The 21469-nt window shown below is 39.5% G+C and overlaps 1 protein-coding gene across 8 annotated transcripts in view; it reads right to left on the reverse strand.

Moving 5' to 3' along the window:
* TENM2 (teneurin transmembrane protein 2) overlaps positions 1-21469 on the reverse strand; it is a 619020-nt gene that overhangs the window by 122328 nt on the left and 475223 nt on the right. For all 8 annotated transcript variants that reach the window (XM_075766471.1, XM_075766468.1, XM_075766467.1 and 5 more), the window contains one exon: positions 6789-6911. In XM_075766471.1, coding sequence (XP_075622586.1) covers positions 6789-6911 — 123 coding nt within the window. The remainder of the gene's footprint in view (positions 1-6788; positions 6912-21469) is intronic.

A 21469-nucleotide genomic window follows, 5' to 3' on the forward strand; every position in this document is an offset into this window, starting at 1 on the left:
ACCTGAAAAGCAGAACATCATCCCAGCTTTATAGCTGCAATGCCTTTTTCTGCACTAACAGCTTCACTTATAAACTCTGTCTCTAGAGACTTTTAAGGTAAACTTTTTTACAGCTCCCTTCAGTCTTCACCTCCTAATGTAGAGAATGTATCTTGCCACCTGATTCACTCCCTCCAGCTATTTTTAGAAGCTTTTCCATTTTGATGGACCACTGCAGATCGCATTCAAAGAACATCAACTGCATTTAAGTGAGGTTACAGATGTGACAAACTGACAAATCTGGGAAGAAAGACTAACCCAAACAACTCATACACAAATGAATCCCAACGTCATTATTGCTGCTGTGAGTGACTGTTCTAGAGTTTCGTCTGTTTATCTCATAACACCATGGATATTTGATTTTTTTTTCCCCTGTGATTTTCTCTCTATAAATATCTACAAAAGAGAGTTTTAAAAGCATACTTCTTCATCTTACCAAGGGGAGCCATTTCAATCGCTCAGTCAAACATATATTTATCAACTAAATAACACTTATTCATTTAAACTGCTGTGTTATTTACCCAGTTGAATTACTATTTTGGCATATACATTTGAAAAGACTGTTTTAGCACTCACGTCTATTTGTCTGTGCAGCTATCAAACAGGCAAAGCATGACAACGGCAATGCAAACCCCCCTGCTAACTTGTCAGCGGGCCTCATCTTGGAGCTGGAGGTCAGTCTCAAGGTGGCAGCTGATAGGACATGCCCAGTCAGCCTTTAATTTAACTGATGTCAAGCAGTGTCAGCTACGGAGGCAGAACTGTATTTACACTGAAACCAGATATACTTGAGTATTTATTATAGGCTCCTCTCCCATACTGTAGTTAAAATTAAAAAATAAAAATTAAATCTGGCTACCAGCAGTGTCACGCTACAGACATCACATTTAAATAGCAATTAACTCCAGCGCTTTGACTGTGCGCCTTTATAAGGGTGATGACTGTAAATCGTGTCTTGATAACATTCCTGAAAAATATCTAGCAGAATAACCGTTCCAACGGATCCATAATGAACTACCAAGATAATCTGGACCATTTCAAATTACATACAAGGAATAAATATCACGAGTGGTAGTTAAAGAGAATTCTCTTTCACTTCTTTTCCTGTACCTCTGCATCTCTTATAAATCACTGCTGCAGCCATAGCTTTCCTCCCCATCTAACCTATTTTTCTGTTGTTGTTTATTATATAGTTAAGGATTTTCACAGCGGACTCGGAATTCCAAATAAATTTGTTGTACAGCTGTGTAAAGGAAACCATTCAATATAAAAATACACTCCACTGACTTTTTGCCAAAAAAGAATGTGTAGGAATTACTATGGTTTTCAATGACAGCTTGTTTTTTTCCTCAGGTAAATATGCTACTTATATGACCAAACATTTCTTATTGTTTCAGAAAAGCAAACAAAAAAAAGCAGAAAATATTTTTTGTATACAAATTTCTTCAGTGGGCAAAAAAATTTTAAAAAAATCAGTGCTATGCACTATTACCACACTGGTGACTTCCTATATGAAATTACGCTTCAAAATATCTACTAGTAATACCTAAGTGCCCTAGGACCCAAGTGAAAACGGATTCTTTTTGAAATGTGTACAACAGATTGACTGCCGATGCAAAACAAATTCCCACAGCTATAATAAAGTAAAAAGCCAGGAAATTAGAGTTTGTCTGGAGAAGCTGCTATGACACATCTTGAACTTCAGTTATGCTGAAGATGCTGGGGTACTAATGAGCTCTATTTTGTGAAGTGAGGAGGAAGCAAGCTTCTGAATTTGTATGAGCTTTCAGTGTCCAGTAAAACAGCTTCTGAAACGAAATCAAAATCTCAGGTTTCCTGGTCGGTATCCCATATTTCTGTTGTGGCAAAAGGAAAGAAATTCTGCAATGAGAGTGTCTGCTTAAGACCACTGCTCTGTCTCAGCTGCAGTCGAACGATCTGGCCCTGCGGGTGGAATTAAGAAACATGCCTTAATACCCTGATACACCTAAAAATTTAGGCACATCTTCACATTCATGTGGGCATGGCGTCACAAGATCCATTGTTTTCAGAATTACAGCAAATTATAACAGAAATGAAATTAAGATCTGTTAGTTCACTGCGTTTCACAAAGAACAAACACATACTAGCCCAAACTGCTACATCAACATAACAATCTTCTCCGATGGTATACAATACACTTCATCACTTAACTTTAAACACAGCAACTCATATTATCACCATCAACACAATCATAAAAATAAAACTCCTGGTCTGCTGAACTTAGTCAAATACTTTGCTTCTGCTAAGACAGTCCCAGAGCCTGGTGTATTTTCAGACAACCACATCGGCAAGCCTTCATAGCGTCCATATCAATACCTCTGATTGCTAATGCATTAATTAAGATCTACATTACATCAGCCACCTAACTACTTAATAAGATTAATCCACCTGGAAAATGATGGCAGGTCTTGATTAAATTGAATGCAGGTAACGGAAGTGACATTTAAGATACATTGATTGTTATTACATTTTGATCATCTGTTTCAAAGTGTCTGAAAGGAAACAGTAGAAACCAAGAGATTCACTTTGTTTACATTGTTAATGAGGTATGAGTTTTCCATCTTTTTCTCTCTTGCAACATGACAAAGGCTTCCCTCCAGTTGGTCCCGAGCCCTTCTACTGTCTGATGAGCAGGATGAGGTTTCAGCAGGAACACAGCTGGGGTAGCAAAGTCAGGGGCTGTTCTATTTGCATCTGAACCCCCACTCTGCAATACGTAAGGATGGCAAGTCTTCCCATTTAATAATTTGGTTATTCATTTAACATTGCCTGTCTGCTGCATTGCTAATAAAATATCTTAACTATCATAAAGGAGAAAATACTCCTTTCTATGTGCAAACCAAAACGCAACTCGGACCTGCAGCATCCAGCAGAGGTTCCAAAATCATTTGCAGAGAGCTGAAGACAACCTATACAGCTTCACAATGACTGCTGAGTTTAGCTTTCCATATCTATTCAAGGGAAATTTCTGCTAGATTAGTAGAAACCCGTTTTTTCCCCTCTCTTACCTCAAGCAGGTAAGATGGTGTCAAATTTAACAGCAAATTTAACTTTCTTCATTTCATTATTGCCATTAGATTTACAACACTGAATTTGGTAACTAGAAACAAGCTCATTTTGATAACTGGAAACAAGTATTTTTCATGACACTTCAATACTTTGCATTTAATTAACTGTAATTGTCTTTTTAAAATCCACACACTGTGGTAGACTTAATGAAATATCTCAAACTGAGAATGAACCTGGATCAAGCTGGTTGGTCCAAAGAGACAGAAACCCTGGATTATGTGAGTATCAGAACATACATTCAAATCTACCTTTTCCAATTAGTCAGTATATTTATGGTAAGTGAAGTCATCTTTCAGGTCCACAGTCCTTGTCCATAATAATCTTCACTGGCTTTTTTCTTGTTTTTTTCTTTTTTTTTCCCAAGTGTGGGTTTCTATGATCAGAGACCACAATCTCTTACTGTGTTTTTCAGCTTTATAGCAAATAATTGAGATAAAAAATACTAAGTAATTTTTTCATTAGTAGAAAATCTGCTAAATTTGTGAGCACACCAAAGACAATGTATCATAAACAAAAAACTCTACGCCAAAGCATTCTTTGCTTGGATTTGCAGCTGGAGTCAGTTTGGATATTTCCACATAAATGGTAGTTTATCTTAGGTGTCCTCTCAAATGATTTGACTTTTAGAGTATATTCCGTTGATTAGAAAGGAAACAGCACACAGTCAGTTACATATTTTATGGAAATGTGTGTCTAGCCTACTACATAATTTTAAATGTAGACTATATTTTTGGCATAGATTAAAAGAATCTAGGCACAGAAAAATCCCATAAGGTCATCTAATTCTCCTCTTTGTGAAGAAGCAATTATTCCCAAATATGCCTTTTTGTTTTTTTTTAATCACTTTTCCCACTAATTTAGATTTGTTCCACCGACATTCTAACATTATCCTTATGCAGCTGTAAGAGACATACAGGCTTCACTCTCAGAAAGTTTTTTTTTTGGATGTCATGACTACCTATCTCATCTCTGTAGCAATTCCGCGGCAGCGCTAACTTTCTGTTTTTTACGTACTATGAAGGGATACTACCTTACTGTTTGTATTAAGAAAGAAATTGTTCTTTGCTTTTGTCTCTTAATCTATATCCCAGTGCAGCACAACTTCCAGAGCCTAAAGGCACAGCCCACAAAGCTATGCCCTGCTTTGTTTACAGTCAGAGCATGCTGGACTTCACTCCCAGTTTTACAGCAGCACTGAGGATTTCTCTACCCATTGCGCTTGCCTACTCCTCCGTTCAGAAATCCCCAGCATTAGCAAGATGTAGTGTGTAATTACACAAAACCTGCAACTGTGTTATCTTAATAGTGAATTTTGTTTTCATTCAGATAGGAAAATGCAGTAATAAAGTAATTTACATTCCTCTTAAATTGCAGTTTTATTATTTCATAGCAGAATTTAGTCTCATAATAAGGAACAAGCAGATCAAATTGAAATATCTGTGCTTTTTTTTTTTCCTCTTCCAAATTGCTCTACTTTAAAATGCCTTGCTTGCTGAGTAGGCACAGCTTGTGTTTAAGTGGCCGTTCTCAGTCTAGGGGTTAAAGGTTTCTTTGGGAGACCCGTGTTTTGAAAAGAATGGCTTCATCCTGAGTTGTGTCAATTATAGAAAGGTCACTCGCCACAGCCAGAGCCCTGAGCCCTGAAATGGTTGTTGTGTTAAAAGCTGTCAGAGGCTTTCCTAAAAACTGCTGGGATAGCAATATTAACTTGGACATAATAAAAGGAAAGGTGAGGTGGAAAAACTTTTCACCCTTCCCTGCTATGAGAATTTGTCTTTTAGATATTCCTTGTGTGCATCCAAACCTGTCATTCATATTATTCCACTGTGGAAGATTGCTTGCCTAAATATTGTTCTTCCCCCAGATTATCAACATTTCAGCAACCTTCTACAAAATGTCAGAAGAACAAGTAAACTTGCTCTGAGGAAGGCTAACTGCAGCAATTTAAGACATAACTAATTCTGTCTCCTTCGCTACTCTACAGGAGGTTACCACTCCCCAAACAGCGGCAGCTCAGCCCCTTCAAATGTGCAAAGCTAATTAGAGTGGGGCTGGGATAAACTGCCAGAATTTGCACTGCGGTGCCCCAGGCAGATGAGCACATTCCAGTTCAACAAATCCTGCTGCCCTATATTTGCACAGAAATGGCAACGAAAAGCTGCAGGGGAGGGAATTTGGAAACATGTTAAACACTGCAGTTGTCCACTAAGTGACCATAATTGCAGACTCGAGCTCTTCAGGTTCCTGCCTAAAACCATAGGGTCCCTCACCTGGGCACAATGTGGAAGAAGTTCAGCAGTAATATAAACATTGCACCTTGTACTTAGGGATGTGCTGTTTGTCCAGTCTGACCTACAGGCAGAGATGAAAGCCAAGCCAACAAACCACTGTCCAAAAATCTACAGTTTTTTGCTACCATTAGGATATAGGATTTCATGAAAAGGAAAAAGCCAAAATCAGTCCTTCCACGGAAAATGTGAAGAAGCTGAGGAGCAGCATCATCATTTATTAAAAACAGAAGCAAATCCATGAAATAATTTGGCATACCAAAGAACAACTCAGTTTCCTTTCCCAGCACTACATTAACTGATTTTTTCCCAATACATCCAATGCAGCATCCTGTGTTAGCGTTTGTTTCTAGCGCTTGCTTTGGCAATCAGCAAGTTTAACACGAGCCACAGGTCCTGTGAGCAAGACAATGCTCAGCTCTGAGCAAAACTCTTCTGCTCACCAACAGCAAATGCTCTTACTTCCATTTCAGCCATCCCATCCCACCTGCACCATACACTAAGGCCAGTGAGGTCCTTTGACTCACTGAAACATTTGTTTTCCTATCATAATTTTGGCAATAACCAGGGAAAGCCTTGTCACGATGTAGCAAAGAAAACACCTGAACCTCACCAGTAAAAACCAGTCCATTCAAATGATCAAAATTCTTTTCACGACATGTAATTTCTCTATATTTTCAATATATACTCTCTCAGTTTAAGAAAGTTTAAGTAATCTGTTTCCAGATTTTTCTTCATTCTTTTCTTCATCCTGTCTCTCATCCTCCACCGGAACACAGTTTTTTCTTTAAGGGAAAAAAAAAGTCTTGTTGTTGCCTCCATTGCTCATACTAGCATCACAGGACAGATTATCTACCAGGGGTCAAATTCTGCTGTCCTTGATGTTTACCATTAGAACTGTATCTGAGAAAGAAGGAAAAACCCCAGGGATTTGGTCCTGGCTGGAAGCCAAAGTTCTTGACTTGTCCCAGGCAGCACTTCCCCTAAGTCAAGCTTTTCCTCTTTCTCTGAGATCTCTAAGCTATACCTGGAAAGAGGACACATAGCTGGTAAAATGTACCTTTTCTTTTTTTTTAATTTTATTTTGACTGAGCACCTCTTCATTCGTGTCTGAGGGAGCACACCTGCGTTAGCAGATGAGGTTCGAGAGGGGACGTCACCTCGCTCACTACCGCGCAGAGGCAGGGAGTAAGCGCAGCCGGGCAGCCAGCCGGCAGCCATCTTCCAGGGGACGGCAGGAGAGCGAGCGAGCCCGCCCGTGCCGCGGCACCCCGACACCCCGCTTCCGCGCGCGCGCCCGGCTGCCGAGCCCGGCCGTAACGCCCGCCGGAGCGCGAGCCGCCGCCTCACCTCTGCCTGCAGATGGCGCCGCAGCCCCGTCCTCCGCGCCCGGCAGCCCCGGCCGCAGCCCGTTGTTGAAGGTGTGTCCGTCCGCCGGCTGGAGCTGCCAGTTCAGCCCCAGGAGGTGCATCGCTGCCAGAGACACAAAGGCGTGACAGGTAAATACGGCGCGCACAGCTGAAAATGGTGGGGGAGAGACTACAGCTGATTTCAATTAAGCAGCTTTTGGAAAACACGGGAAAGCCACTTGTCCCAGAGGAATGTTAATATGCAGGGAGGGGGGAAAAAGGCACCACCCCCACCCCAAAGGAAGCCCTGGTAACTCGCATAAATCTGTCTTGGTTTTGTTATCAGATCTTCTACATTACAGAAACACAACAGGCAAAATGCTCACAATCCAGTCTGTCAGAACAGAGAGGTCAGCACTTTGCCTTGGCACCGTGCGCTGCTGCCCGATGCACGCGCTACAGGGGGACACACGCGTTCCTGGAAACAGAGCGCTACTGCAAATACCTGCTCCGACTTTAAACTGTATGTGACAATTTATACATTGATTATAAAATTAGCTTTAGCCCTATGTATGCTAATGACATTGTAATGCAATTATTTTGTGTTTATTACAACTTATTTAAAACAAGAGATTTAACAGCCTCCATCTTCATTTTGTAGATTAAACTTTCCCAACAAACCCAGGTCTTTGCCAATCCGTTGACCTCACGACTTTTTCTAATCCAGCGCACGAAACTCGTCCGCCTGGGCCGCGAGCAGAGCGCCACGTGAGTCCCGGGCAGGGAAGGCGTCCCTGCTGGCAGAGCTCTCTGGCGGCCGCACAGCACGGTGGCCCCTCCGGCCGTCCCTGGTCCCTAAGCCGGGGGCAGGCCCGCAGGCCCGGCGGAGGCCAAGCAGCTGCCCCTGACATGGAAGATGCGGAGTGGGAGAAAGGCCGTGGCATCACCTTCGCAGGCGCCTGAGTTATAGGCGCTGTGGTAGAGGCTAATTGAATGAGCCCTGTGCATAATGCATGAGACTTGACAGGTCTGAATCATTCAGCTAGGGGATTTATGTGCATCTTCGCCTTGTATAAACTGAAGCTACCTGAATATATCTCCATACTTTCATCACGTCATCCCTATGGCATCTTCCCAATACGGGGGGGGGTGAGAAATGGGAGAGCCCACAAAGCTGGTTTTATTCGCTTTCTCCACCATCAGCGCTCTCCCTCTTTACACAGGATGTACATAAACCTACACAGCATGGAGAACAGCTTTTTCAGTTATATACTGAAACGGTGTTGGAGGGGATTCACTGGTAGTTTAGGGGCAGAAACTCTGTATGATTATGGGCACTCTTGTAATTGTTCACTTCTGCCCTGTCAAATCCACGAAAGATTAGCAGATATTTTGCATCCAATTACAAGCTATAGTAGAAGAGCTGGTGGGGTCACAATTGGACCACCAGTAGCCACACAGCTAGGGGTTCAGAGATTAAACATTAGGGAAAGGTAAAGCAAAAGACTTATAACAGGAACTGCAATTTACAGCACTTGAGACATCACTCAGTCTCTGAATATAGGGAATCTGTTCAGATGTGACCAATTCACATATATGTTCATAAAACCCAAGAAAACAAAACAAAGCACCCCTCAGCCCCCCAATCCATCTATCCCAACTCCTGGAAACCCCTCAGCACACAATCTATGCCAAGTGACAAAAGCATAACATCACTGACCAACCAGAGGTCTAAGAATAGTAACTAAAACCAGGAGACATTTTGTGTGAAGAGGGTAGTTGCCACATTTTTCATTCCTGAACTTGCAAGATTTTTTTCTATTAGGAAAAAAATAAATTGAAAATACATTAAAGCATCTGGTATTTTAAAAACCACCAAGTATGAACCTGAAAAGATGCTTTGTCGAGAAGCTACTCAAAATTTACTTCTAGGAAAGGTTTAAGAATTCCTGAAAAATAAACAAAAATTTGATGTGGGATCAAGTGTTTTATTCAATCACAACATTTTTGTTTTGCCAAAACAAATCTTTTAAAAGGCTTTTCAGTCTAATCCCAAGCAACTCATTTTCTTCTTCAGTATGGCAAAGAAACTGAAAAATGAGTCATAAAGCTCAAACAACAAACAAGACGCTAGCTCATACAGACCCTCCGCATCGAGTGAGACATCGGCTGTGCGTAGCCGTTGGAGGGCCAGGGAACGCCAGGTACCGGGCAGCTTGTGGCGTGTTTGTGCTGCCAGCAATTCCCACGCGATGCGTGCACACCGGCCTCCAGAGAGTTTGGCAGGCCCACCCCCAAAAGCAGAGTGCATGGAGATGAAGTGCATTTCAGAGCTCCCAAATGAAAACAAGTCATCGAGGAGAATTAGATTTTTGTGTTTTAAACTCTCAGTGTGTCTATTCAAAGGTGCAAATATTTTTTTTTTTTATTGCAAGCGTAACCATAAACATAAGTCACTTGCAGAGATGAAAGTCTGCTGCTTCGAGTTTGAACCATTCCTTACAACAAAGAGACAAGAAAATCATAACTAATACTCTGTCCAAGAGAATTATAGTTGCTAACTTATAATTACCAGGTAAATTCAGACAAGGAATTAAAAAAGATCTTATTAACATGGTCTTAAGAAAAACTTTGATCCATCTGCTTCCAAGTACGCCATGATTTCATTACTAACTCTGTTGCTCTGTGTTTTAATCATAGATGTGCATTAGGTAGGAGCAAAAAGAGCTCCTTCCTAACGGGCAGGGATTTGCACATCTGCTGTAGTCCCCGACAGACAGAGACAAGATGACAATCTCCTGCACAGCTCACGTATCCATTACGTGATCTACAAACTTCCACTAAGACAACACAAGTCACAAACAAGAGGAATGTTCACCTTCTACCGAGAATACCTCGAGAAAAGTATGCCACGGGGGCCTGAGGGGAAAGCTCCGTGTTTGCATTGCCTATTGCAAAGCTGACTGGCAGCCGAGCAGGGAGAACAAGGAGCTACCTATTCTGTCCTGCTTCAGAACGCTACGAGATGGCAAAGTTATATGATTAACCTTTTGTTCTGTTAATCAAACAAAAATGCCTCCAGCAAAGGAATAAGTAGAAGCCTGTTTAATTAGAAATACAGGGATTCACTCAGAAGTTGAGTGCATGTGTGTCAGAAGAGAAATTTGAGCTCGTGAATTTGTGCTTGTTTCCTATTTTTTCTGTTGTTTTTTTGTTTGGTGGGGGTTTTTTTGTTTGGTTGGTTGGGTTTTTTTTAAACTACAACTAAATAATCTGTGATGGTGTGGCTTTGCCTTCTTCCCCAAGGACACACTTTCATCCGCTATTACAGTACTGGCCACGTTTTCTCCAAAGGACATTTGCCAGAGAGCTGAGTTGGGATGCTCAGCTAGGGCCAAAGCTGATCATCAGGATGAGTGCTGACTTTTCAAAACAGCCCACTTTCTTGAACACATTTCCAGAACGCCACATATTTTTATAGATTAACCTTCAGGAACAAACACATCCCTGAAGATTTAAATCACAAAAAAGTGCTATTTTATCTGTTACATGCATAGTGTATTCATAAATTAAATTTTACAGAGCATTTACATATGTTTTGTAGGTATTATTTGGGTTTGTTTGCTTCCCCCCCCCTCCATATTTAAGCGTATTTTCAAAGTTCTTGTCTCTAATACCTAATTTTTAAACATTGAGTTTGTCAGAATTTATCTGGTTCATTTAACACCAACATCTAGTAACTCAGGATAGTGAATTGTGTATTTATATTCTTTGAAAAATGAGAACATAAACCCAGTACATTCTGAAGTAAAACCTTTGAGATTTAGGTAAAAAGTAATAATCGGCCTCTCACTCCCACCCCAGCAACACACTCATACACACAGAGCGAAAGCGCCTGGAAGCTAAACCTGCACGCCCATCAAGAACAAAAGCAGAGAACTACTTCATCACTCCAGGTGGTAAAGCTGTCAAGGATCAATCTAAGACTTACATAAGATAGAGGTTGCTAGAGTGATTCACACATTATTTTAAGAAATCCCCAAAGGTATACAAATCTACAGAAAAATGACAAAACTCACATGCAAATTTTTCTCTCACGTTCTCTAGGACTCCGTAGTCGCCACGCGGCGCTCTCGTTCTGGCCATAAACCTAGTGCTCGCTGCCTTCAGAGTTTAGTCTAAAGGACAACGGTTTCCACGCTCAGACAGCCCTCTCTCTTCCCTTTGCGCTCTCCTGTCACTCTTGACCATCTCTTTTTAAAATGAGTCACCTCTGGTGTCTCCGTGTGCTAGAGATCTCCCTGTACTACAGCTCAGCGTCTGGCAATGGGCAGGGCAGAATCAGGTTGAGCACTTACCCCTTTCTGGTGCTTTCCCCATTTCCATCATTTTCCCCGTTCCTACTGCATCTTCCCAGTTGAGGTCTGGGAGACAGGCATCGCTTGCTTTTTAGAAAATTCAGTATTCCCCAAGCGACTCAAAAGGATGGGAAGATTATAAAAGTGAACAGAATTCAGAATGTTTCCATATATTAATTTTCACGTTGTCATGCTTACTAAATGTTAAATTATTGTCATCCAAAATGAAACCATCAAACTATGATCTGACTTTGTCAGGATACATCTAGTCATATCATTTTGTTTAACTGTAGCAGGCCAGCCTCTTTTCATGTGAAAAAGAATCATGAACATTAGCAAATAAACACTAAAAGCACTTTTGCTATATATAGGCAATATGCATTGTTAGGAGAGTGGAAACACTAGAAGTTTCAGTTCCATTCCCTCATGAGGTGAACAATGATGTAACTCGTTATTTCAGTATACTTCGTTAGTCTTGAGCAACATCAGTGGGATTTCCAAATCAGGCCTAATGAATCACAGACATGATGAACCAAAAGGTACCTAACAGATCTTAGCAGCATGCAATTTTATAGTATAGATAGTCAAAGAACTGCCTTGACATCTACTTTTTATTTCGTATGGTCTGTATATTGTTTTAATATTTGTATGAACCAAAAGAAGTCTAGTGTTTTACACTTCTGGGTGCGTACAGATGGGTAACCTGGATAACTTGAAAAGAATAAATGTATCCCAATAAATTAAAAACTAATTAAACATTATTGCATGCTTACTTTGTATTAAACATTATTCAGCTGAGACTCGTGATTCTTTACTAGCTACTACTTCTTGATCGTGCAACACAATTCCAGGAATACCAGAAATTGATCTTACTAATCTCAATTATTATTCATAAAATAACAGTTACTTAAAAGACAAGAAACATAGTAATTTACTGTTCTACTACTATTCCTCTGGAGAAGTAGGTTCAAGTTCAACCCAAGTCACAAGTGAAACGAGTGTGTTAGGCCTATTCCCTAGCGATGACTTGCCCCCATTACAAAATGAATGCACAATTCATCACAACTGACAACCTCCCCTCCAGAGATGCCTGAGACAGGAATAGCAGGGGTCTGAAAGTCAGCAAAGAGCAGCGGAGGAACTGCATGGGAAAAACTTATATGGTGCCTGCAAACACTACGCTTGGTTCTAACTAGTGCTGTCAGGTCTCCATCCGAGGGGCACGCGTTCTTAGGTAGCTCTAACAAGAAAAGAAACAAGCCTTCCCTAGCTCCTCTCACATCTGAAGAGGTTACAATGCAGTTCACAAACACACACACACAATCAGAATTTGCTGAACTAAGTCTCAGCTGAGATCCATATTTTGCTAACGTGTCTTACGATTGATGGAAACTGAACGCAGTGGACAGCTGGGCTCGCTCGGATGGGCAATTCTGCAAGCGTTATTTATGTACAAGGTATCTCATAATTGTGGACAATCAGTAAAAGTCCTCTCCCACAAAATTTGGACTTGGCAATAAATATGCCTGACAAAGTCAGATTTCAGTAAGTCGTAGATGTTTTACAGAGGCTGACACCATCCCGCGCTCGGTAATTCTGTTGGCCAGCCTTCGGCCGCATTTGCAGCAGGAGGAGTACAGGCACTGTCAGGCTGCAGCTGGGAGGGAATGTATGACTCCTGGTGTTAAACGGTGGCTGAGGCAGTTCTCTCAAAGGAAGCTGCTGCATCCAAGGACCTGGACTCACAATTATACTAATGCCCTTCCATATTCTGTTACCAGCAGAAAGGGACAGCATCTCCAGGAAGTTCTAATCTGCAATTCCTCCACTTTAACATACATCAAAGTGCTTGGAAAATCATTACCAAAGAATATGAGTCTTTGTTATTTAAAAGAAGTAGTCTTAAAATAAACAATGTGAGCGTGTATCAACTTCGCTTCCTAGAGAAATTATGATGTCTCTCCTAAAATTCAGGACTAACTGCCAGACCTTTCTGCTGTTCTTTGAATACCTGGTGTGACCGTGACAAGGATGCCAGAGTCCTCCTGAGGGTATCCAAGAGATCTCAGAAAAATTCATCACATTCCCAGGCCTTTTTCTAAAAGCAAAACAAAAGCCACATGCCTTGCTGGGTGGACAGTTGCCATTTTTTATATATTATCTACAGGAAAGTTTGAAGTAGTATTTAAAAAAATTCAAACCTATCATGTATGATATGATAGAATTCCAAATGGAAACCAGGCGGCTGCTGGTACTGCATTATTCAAGAGGAGGGCTGACTGAGAACTGCATAAGGACATAACGCAACCGAGCGACCGGGCCATAAAACGGCGGACGAAATTCAAACCCAGTTAAGCTAAAATAACACACTGGAGAGGAGTAATCTTAGCTCTGCATATAAAATAATGAGCTGTCAGCTGACTATTATCAAACTGAAGGGAAATTTTGGGCTAGATGATAAAAGCTCCCTGAAAATTTCAAGGCAAACATTGAATCATTATGGGAAGAGTGAACAAAACAAGGAATAATGTTATGCCACCTCCTCTCATCTCAGAAAAGACCTAGAAGAAGCAGAGATTGGAAGATCAGTGGGGGAAAGTACATATATGATTTGCCCGTTCTTACAAGACAACCGCTTTTGGATGCTGGAGGAAAGTTAATGGATTATTTGACTTCTATCTGACCCAACACAGCTGCTCCTACACATATACAACACTCCTTGGTGTATCCACTAGTCCCAATGTTTCTTGAAGGGTTTGATGCATTTTTCTCCCCTACACCGTACCACAGCATGTCCCTACTTATCCACCAGCCCAGACAATCTAAGGAATGTTTAGATCAATGCATCACATACAAACCCTTGACTTCTAATGCCATAAAGTATTTCCTAGAAGCAGTATGATTTTTAGGTACCCTAGGGCATAAGCTTCAGTACATCTAAACAGGCTCAGAATGTAGTATTTAAAATGGAAATTGCTTACATGCCACAAAGTTTGTGCAGGTTTCTCAACCCAGCATACTTATTCATCAGCACAACAGGAAATTATTTAATCAATGGCAAAGCCGAGTCAGTTATGATTATGGGAGACATATTTTCAAAATATCTTGTTGGAGATGTCAGGGACACAGGAGATAAGAATTTAGCTTTTACATTTGATACTAGAGATTAAATATCAGGTAAAAAAAATTAAATCTCTAGATTACCAGTACTTAGGGAATTTATGAACTCATGTTGTAACATTAATGAGCAAGAATCCTACAGACCTCATGTAAAACATTTGGATGTACCGATCATATTGTCTCTTCTACGTGTGAGCATTTGACTGTTTGCAGGAAAGGTTAAAGTAGCATTTCAAGAATGGATCACTTGATCTAAATTTAATACTACTGTTAGAATGTACGCAAAAAGTACTGCTTATTGACTGTGACCATTGAAGCTCAACAAATAGATGGCTTACTTTCAAGGTCATTCATTCTCAGTAAATCATCTTAATCATCAGTATGCTATTTGGTATGCACTACATTTTCTCAATAAATTTAAATTAAAAGTTCATTTGGGAACTCCATTTAAAGCATTACCAATATACACAACTTCAAGAATTAAATTGGCTAGAGAGTGCAATAAAGAACCATTTTCCTGTCTTATTTATCCTACACGTAACATTGAACAAGACCTCAGAGTCACTGTATTTTTTAAGTTTACAATGTTAAAAATGGAGAATTCCATTAACTACAATAGCACTGCTTCATATTTTCATATCTTGTAACGTTGATTTCAACTTCTCCATCAATTGAATTAAGCTGATATTGTTACCAACACACAAGTTTCTATATGTTACTCATCTACAAGTTTACACTTTTGTTAACTGTGCCTGAGCTCTACAATAGTTTTACTTAAAATAACAACACCTTGTTGAGAAAGACAGAGTGTATTTTCTGACTGCATGAGGAAAGCCGTGAGGTCTGCTTACCCAGTAACTTTATGAAACAATGAATGTACTAAATACCAGGCTACTGCTTCAGCTCCGGGCTTCCCTAATCCGAGAGTGATCCCACAAACACAGTCACAGTAAAACTTGAATTTCAGCACCTCACTTTCTGGGACACAAGCCGAGGGAAACGGAGGCAGACCCTCATCTTTGCTTCTGCACTCTTTGTAAGGATGGCGCTTGCTGTGCAAGACGGGAAAGCACAGGGCGTCCCCTCCGTGGCAGAAATGTCGGGCACGCTCTTTCGGCTCCCCAGGGAGACACAGGAGATATTGTGCCTTTTTGAAAACACAATGGAAAGGAAAGTGGACTTCGCACTATCTTAAACATAAGAAAGCAATCCTTAGGCATAATTTCACCCTCAGCACGTAAACTCTTTTAGACAATAAACTGCTTAGAACAGGGCTTTTCCTTTAAAGCATCCAGCCCAAGAGGCGTTTTTATAGAAATACCATAAAGGACCTATGAATGAGTGTGTTGTTATAATCAGCAGCAAAACTTCTGCTGGGAATTATTAATTGCTTTCTTTTGAATAAATGTTATTAAAGATGAAAAAGGAGATGGAAAGAGGGCTATAAGATGGTTCATTGTCACTGTTCATAAGGAAGAAATAGGGGGACCCAAAAAAAGCAATTTTTTTTTTTTTTTTAGATTGGTCACCCCCCACCCCCCTTAAGCTGACTGATTTCTTTCCCTGTGCACGTCAATAAACTGAATGGAATGAATTTTCAAAGCACAGCATGAAAGATATACCCACAAATCCCATTAGCAGTAATGTGATTTGTGTGCTTATCTGCCAAGCAATGCTTTGAAAGTTCATTCCTCTCTGTCCAACTTCAGTCTTCCTACTTCCAAAATACTTGAAAAGCTTACACACACGTGCAGTTACTTTCGGGGCGGGGAAAACTGGAGGATGTGAAGACCTGGCTCCCAGTTCCAAGGGTAACAACAGTCAAGCAGAGCTTCAGCCTGCAGGACCAAGAGGTGCAGCTTGGGTGGTTGTTAGTTCCCCCGTCACCGTTCTGACTGGGACCGAGCAAGAACCCCTCGTTTCGACTTCTCGACTTTTCTTTTTCAGTCCTCTTTACTGAAATGTTTTGATTTTGTGCCACTTTGAGCAATCTTTTTGTCACAGGAAGGGTAACAGCATTGCATGCTACCTTCAGAATCTGGAATCTCGCAACAAAGACCTTAAAAGCGAAGCAGAATACAGTGCACTATTCATTTATTCTCATGACAGGCCTTAGATTGTACAGAGCAGAGAAAACTGGCACAAGATTAATCAGTTCCTGAGACTATAAAATGAACTCACTTCCTACGGCAATTTTAAGAGTCAAGGCTGCAATCTTTTTGGTCTTGCTTCTGAACTAGATGCCTGTAACTAATAAGAAAAGTGTTTATATTTTTATTTACCTAATACAGCCTCTTTCAGCCTGGAAGGTCCCAAATCATGTTATACAATATCCGCTTTACCAGCCTTGCCAAAACATTGCCACCTTTGAAATAGGCTTAGAATAGCAGAAAGGGATGCTCTTGACTAAAACACAATGGAAAACCTCATTTTTTGGAGCAATTGTGAACATTTAATGGTAATACAAAGCAAATTGAAACCAATTTTAATTTCACACCTAAAAGACACCATTATCATGAACAAAGTACCCAGCTCATCTTTATTCTGTTTCCAAGAAGAAGAAGAACCTAGCTGAGACTCGAAACTGGTGTTTTGAAGAATATAGACAGAAATATACTCTCTTAAATCACTCATGTCTGAACTTAACAAGAATTAGAATAACAGCTTTACTTTTAATACTGATTGCAACCCTAAGGGATATCATGTCAAACATTTATTTGATTACGTTCATCTTCCGAAACTGCAACTGCCCTAATCTCTACAAACATGTTGAACAAGATTTTCATAATCTAACTGTTCCAAAGCATTCAGACCTTGACTCAACCTCCAATTGTTAGCCATATTGATAAGAAAATAGTTTTTACCTTTATTACTCCTTTGCACACACTAAATGAGGTGGAACTGCATGATTATGAATGGCCAAATTTCTGTCCACTGTGTAAAAAAGTGTAATTTCTAATCACAGAGTATATTCTTCCCTTAACAGAAATTATACAGAATAGTTTAATTTAATCACCTGACTGTAAAATCTTGCACGAATGATAAAATTTAAGGTTTTACTCTCTACACAAAGTAATTATTGGAGTTAAAAGTTCATTACAAATAGGAATCTGAACACGAATAGTAAATATGATTTCTTCTCCCAAAGCTTTCCATTCATTTTCAGCACTATAAACTGTTGATACGTCTTTCATGATACACTTCAAAAGGTATATATAAACATAGCCTAAATTGTATCTTGATATTGTGATAAAAGTACATATTATATTTAGCATCTAGGCAGACTTAGACCTTCTATATGTCTTTCAAATCTGACATTAGTAATGTACTGAGAATTACATGTCCTACTGATCCAGAATAGAAACATATATGAAAATCAAATATACAGATTTTATTTGATAAATATCTTATTCAACCAGTCAGTTACAGCCTTGTAACTCATATTCCTTTATGTGTGTGGTTTTTTAATGGCACCTTTTTTAAAAATAAGCAATTATCAAATTGGACTTCAGTTATGTTTGTGAGTTTTCTTCCATTGTCCTTACATGATTTCTATTAAGCATTTCCCATAATGGATTTACTATAACTGGGATATAGTCTATTTTTAATCTTATACCTGTTTTATTCTCGGCAAGTTTCCAAGTCCGAAGTTTGCTTATTTTGCCTTCACAGGAAAAATAATTTTTCTAACAAAGCAGAGACTGAAAGCTTGCCCTCCTGCATCTGTGCCTTCTCTTCTTCTCCTCTAGAATTCTAGAGCGGGGAAGGAAGTGCAAGCTGCAAGTGAGGACATGATTTCAGTGTGATCACACCAATATGGAAGTACATTAGAAAACAGAAATCGAAGAAGGGTTTATATGGTGCCAGGATTTTAGTTTCAGATCACGGCTTTATTTTGAAGTGGCAGAGTTGCAAGTTTTTGGACTGCAGCACTATACATTTTACAAGGAAGTTCTGTGTGTGTGTGTTCATATATGATTCTCAGTTGCATCACCAAAACATCCTGTTATACAATTTCATCAGCCAATACAGGAAGGAAGAAAAGCTCACATATGCATTTTAAGTCCCAAGAAACATCATGATATCGCACCAGTCTACATGAGTTCATTTCAAGCATTGTGCACCATGCTTAATGGAAGACAGTTATATTTAATTTGGATACCTACATCCCAATTCATCTAAGGAACATCACCATAATGCACAATTAAATATTAATATTTGTCTTTTCTTTATCTATTATGTCATAAATTGCCTTTTATAATATGGAGTTTTAAGACTAGCTTGATTTGATCTTCTTGATATAACAAAATTCAGAGCAGAGATAGTAGAAATCACTTTTACAGATGGAGCTGCTGTCCACAACAGAAAAACGAAGCCAGCTTATTATACAGAGCATCTGATATCTGATCATTTTAATGAAGCTTTCTGTCTCACATACAAAATGGTGCAGAAGCCAATTCCACTGTCTGAGGTCAGCAATGCAGAATGCTCATCATCAGTCAGTTTAGAGCTGGTTAAAATCAAGGCCCATTGTAATCTAGGTCAAAATTGTCACTGACTTCAGTGGAGAGAGCTTCTCTTCAGAACTCGTCTATTTATTTTAAGTATTTGAGACTGCGAATATCATAACAATGCCTGAAAGAATAGTTTTCTACAGGCAACAGCAACGCAACCCATAAAAAACTTTACCCTCCAATGTCAGCATTTACATTGCAGGGTGAATTGGACATGAGTGATAATGCATTAGCATATGCATCACTGTATACAATTAATTAATAAATCATAGAATAAAATATGAGCTAGATTACATACCCTCAAAAACCTTTGGCTTCAATTACATACACTTTGTAAAAGCATAACTGAATTATGGTAAATGATTAATATAATAAATTTTAACATCTGTAACAATATTACTAAATAATACCGAGAAAATAACTGGGAATTGTCCTTCAAAGAGAAGACAGCTTACACTACAAGGGGCAAAAAGCAATATATGGTAGTTAGAACTACACATCACTACTTCATAGCTAATGTTCACGTTCTACTACTTCATGTCTGTAACACCCAGTTGGCCAGCAAACAAACCAGGATTATATATATTTTTCTTTGACGGATGAAACAGTAAATACTATATTTTAAAAAAACCCTCAAACCCTAAACTATATTGAAAATTCCATCTAGCATTTCAGCCTTACTCTTCACTACGAAATTTATTTTCCCTTTTTTTTTTTTTTCTTTCAAGAATTTGCTTCATCTTGGAAGCAGGTATCAAAACTGTTCCTTGATAACTTAAAAGAAAAATGACTTGAAACTCCTCAGCATCACTGTATCTGACAAGTTACTGCAATGTATTTACCTTCTTTCACAACATTACTAAGTACCCAGGAAGTGCTACAGCTGAGCATGAATGCTACATCCATTTCAATCTGAAAAAGATGCATTTGATTTTATGGTCTAATAGAGAAAATCTGTTTCTGTCTACTGGAAGTGGCTGTCCATGGTAATTAGTGAGAAATAAAATACACACAACCTTTATTTTGCTAGGATATGAACAGAAATTAAAATGAAGACACTACCAAACCTAGTCTAAGTCTTTACAAATCTCACCTTCTAGGACAGGTTTAAAAAAAACCAACACAACAAACCTGTGATAACACCTACAGAGTTATTTCACCAATTTTTCCATTTAAATGTGATTTTGACAATTTAATGACTGCATTCTTTCAAAAATAACAATGGTATTATACGACTGTCATGTAAGTGTAACTCAGGATTGCTATCAGTTCATAAAATTATTTCAGAAATCTGTTCACATTCCATGTTTTTGCAGAGTTTACATAAACTGCAGCTCTCACCTCATTCTTGAAAAGTATTTCAACATTTGCATTCCAGTCCTCAGAGGTAAATTTTCAGTTCAGATGCAGGATTAACAAATTTCCATCCCTATACTACATTATGGAATTTATGCAAAAGCAGTTCTCTCTTTACAGAGGACCAGAGGCCTTTGGGATGAAACAGTCTCTGGAGCATTGCATTGTTAGCACTCAGGTTGCAGAAAGCACCATGAAAAAACCTGCGTTCACACTGCGCTTTCTAAACTGTACTATTACCCCACGCACTAAGTAACGAAGCTGAAATGATCAGATATTGTTCCGAACAATGTAACTGACTGCACAGTACGGGTGAGGTCCAAGGAAGGAATGCATTATATTCTGCTGCATAGTTCTGAGTCAGACCTATGAAGTTCTTTGAACCTTTACTGAACCAATTTTGTATTTGAAATATTTTCAGAACTTCTCCATTTTAGCAAGCTAGACACAACACGCTCACTGACTCCTGTCAGGGAACAATGGGAGGGACCGAGCGCGCGGTGGCTAAGCACTCTCATTGAAAAAACCAGAGGATGCTGCAATAATTGTCCTGAGAGGCTAGAAAGGAAACAAGACTCTATGCTGACAGCTTAGCTCAGCGTGAACTCTCATTTTTCACACGGAGCTAATTAAAAACTGAAATTAGTTAAATATGGAAATGACACTTGCAAGCACTTTAGCTGAATTCTGGCAAAATCCCTCTAGAGCGCTGCGACACTACCTGCTGCTTCAAAACTCCCCAACTGAATTTCACAGTTAAAAGGCTGAGCAAAGGGAAAGTTATTACAGAGATTTCCAATTCAAAATGTGTCTTTAAAATTCTAAATTAAATTTCATGGTAGCCCTTTCAGTAACTAGGGACATACTGTGCAGTCCAACGATATGGTGCTCAAATAACGTCCCTGCATGTATGCTCTGATTATCTCACCTTTAGGCACTGTGCTGGTTGTGCCAGAACTGTGAAGCTCACAAGGATACCGGCACTACAATGCTACAAAGATAAGCCACGTACTGCTACTGAAGTAGTTATTTGGAAAGCGTGGACGCGCGGTGCATAAAAGAATCACTTCCACAGTTTAACAGCAGAAATCTCAGAAAATCAGACCCCAACAACCAGAACAGTTTATGCGTCGTGATTTTAATTTATATTTGTAAGTGCTGAATACATACGGGGAGAAAGGCCTATACCCAATAAATTACATGGCGCATACATACATACATATATATATATATATCAGTGCTTTACAGGCAAGGTAATAATAAAAAGCACTTCTGCATATTTAAATGGGCACAAAGAACCAAGGGACTGGATGTGCATAAAAGGTATGATGACT

The sequence above is a fragment of the Balearica regulorum genome, chromosome 14 (assembly GCF_011004875.1).
Source record: "Balearica regulorum gibbericeps isolate bBalReg1 chromosome 14, bBalReg1.pri, whole genome shotgun sequence".
Classification (NCBI taxonomy): domain Eukaryota; kingdom Metazoa; phylum Chordata; class Aves; order Gruiformes; family Gruidae; genus Balearica; species Balearica regulorum.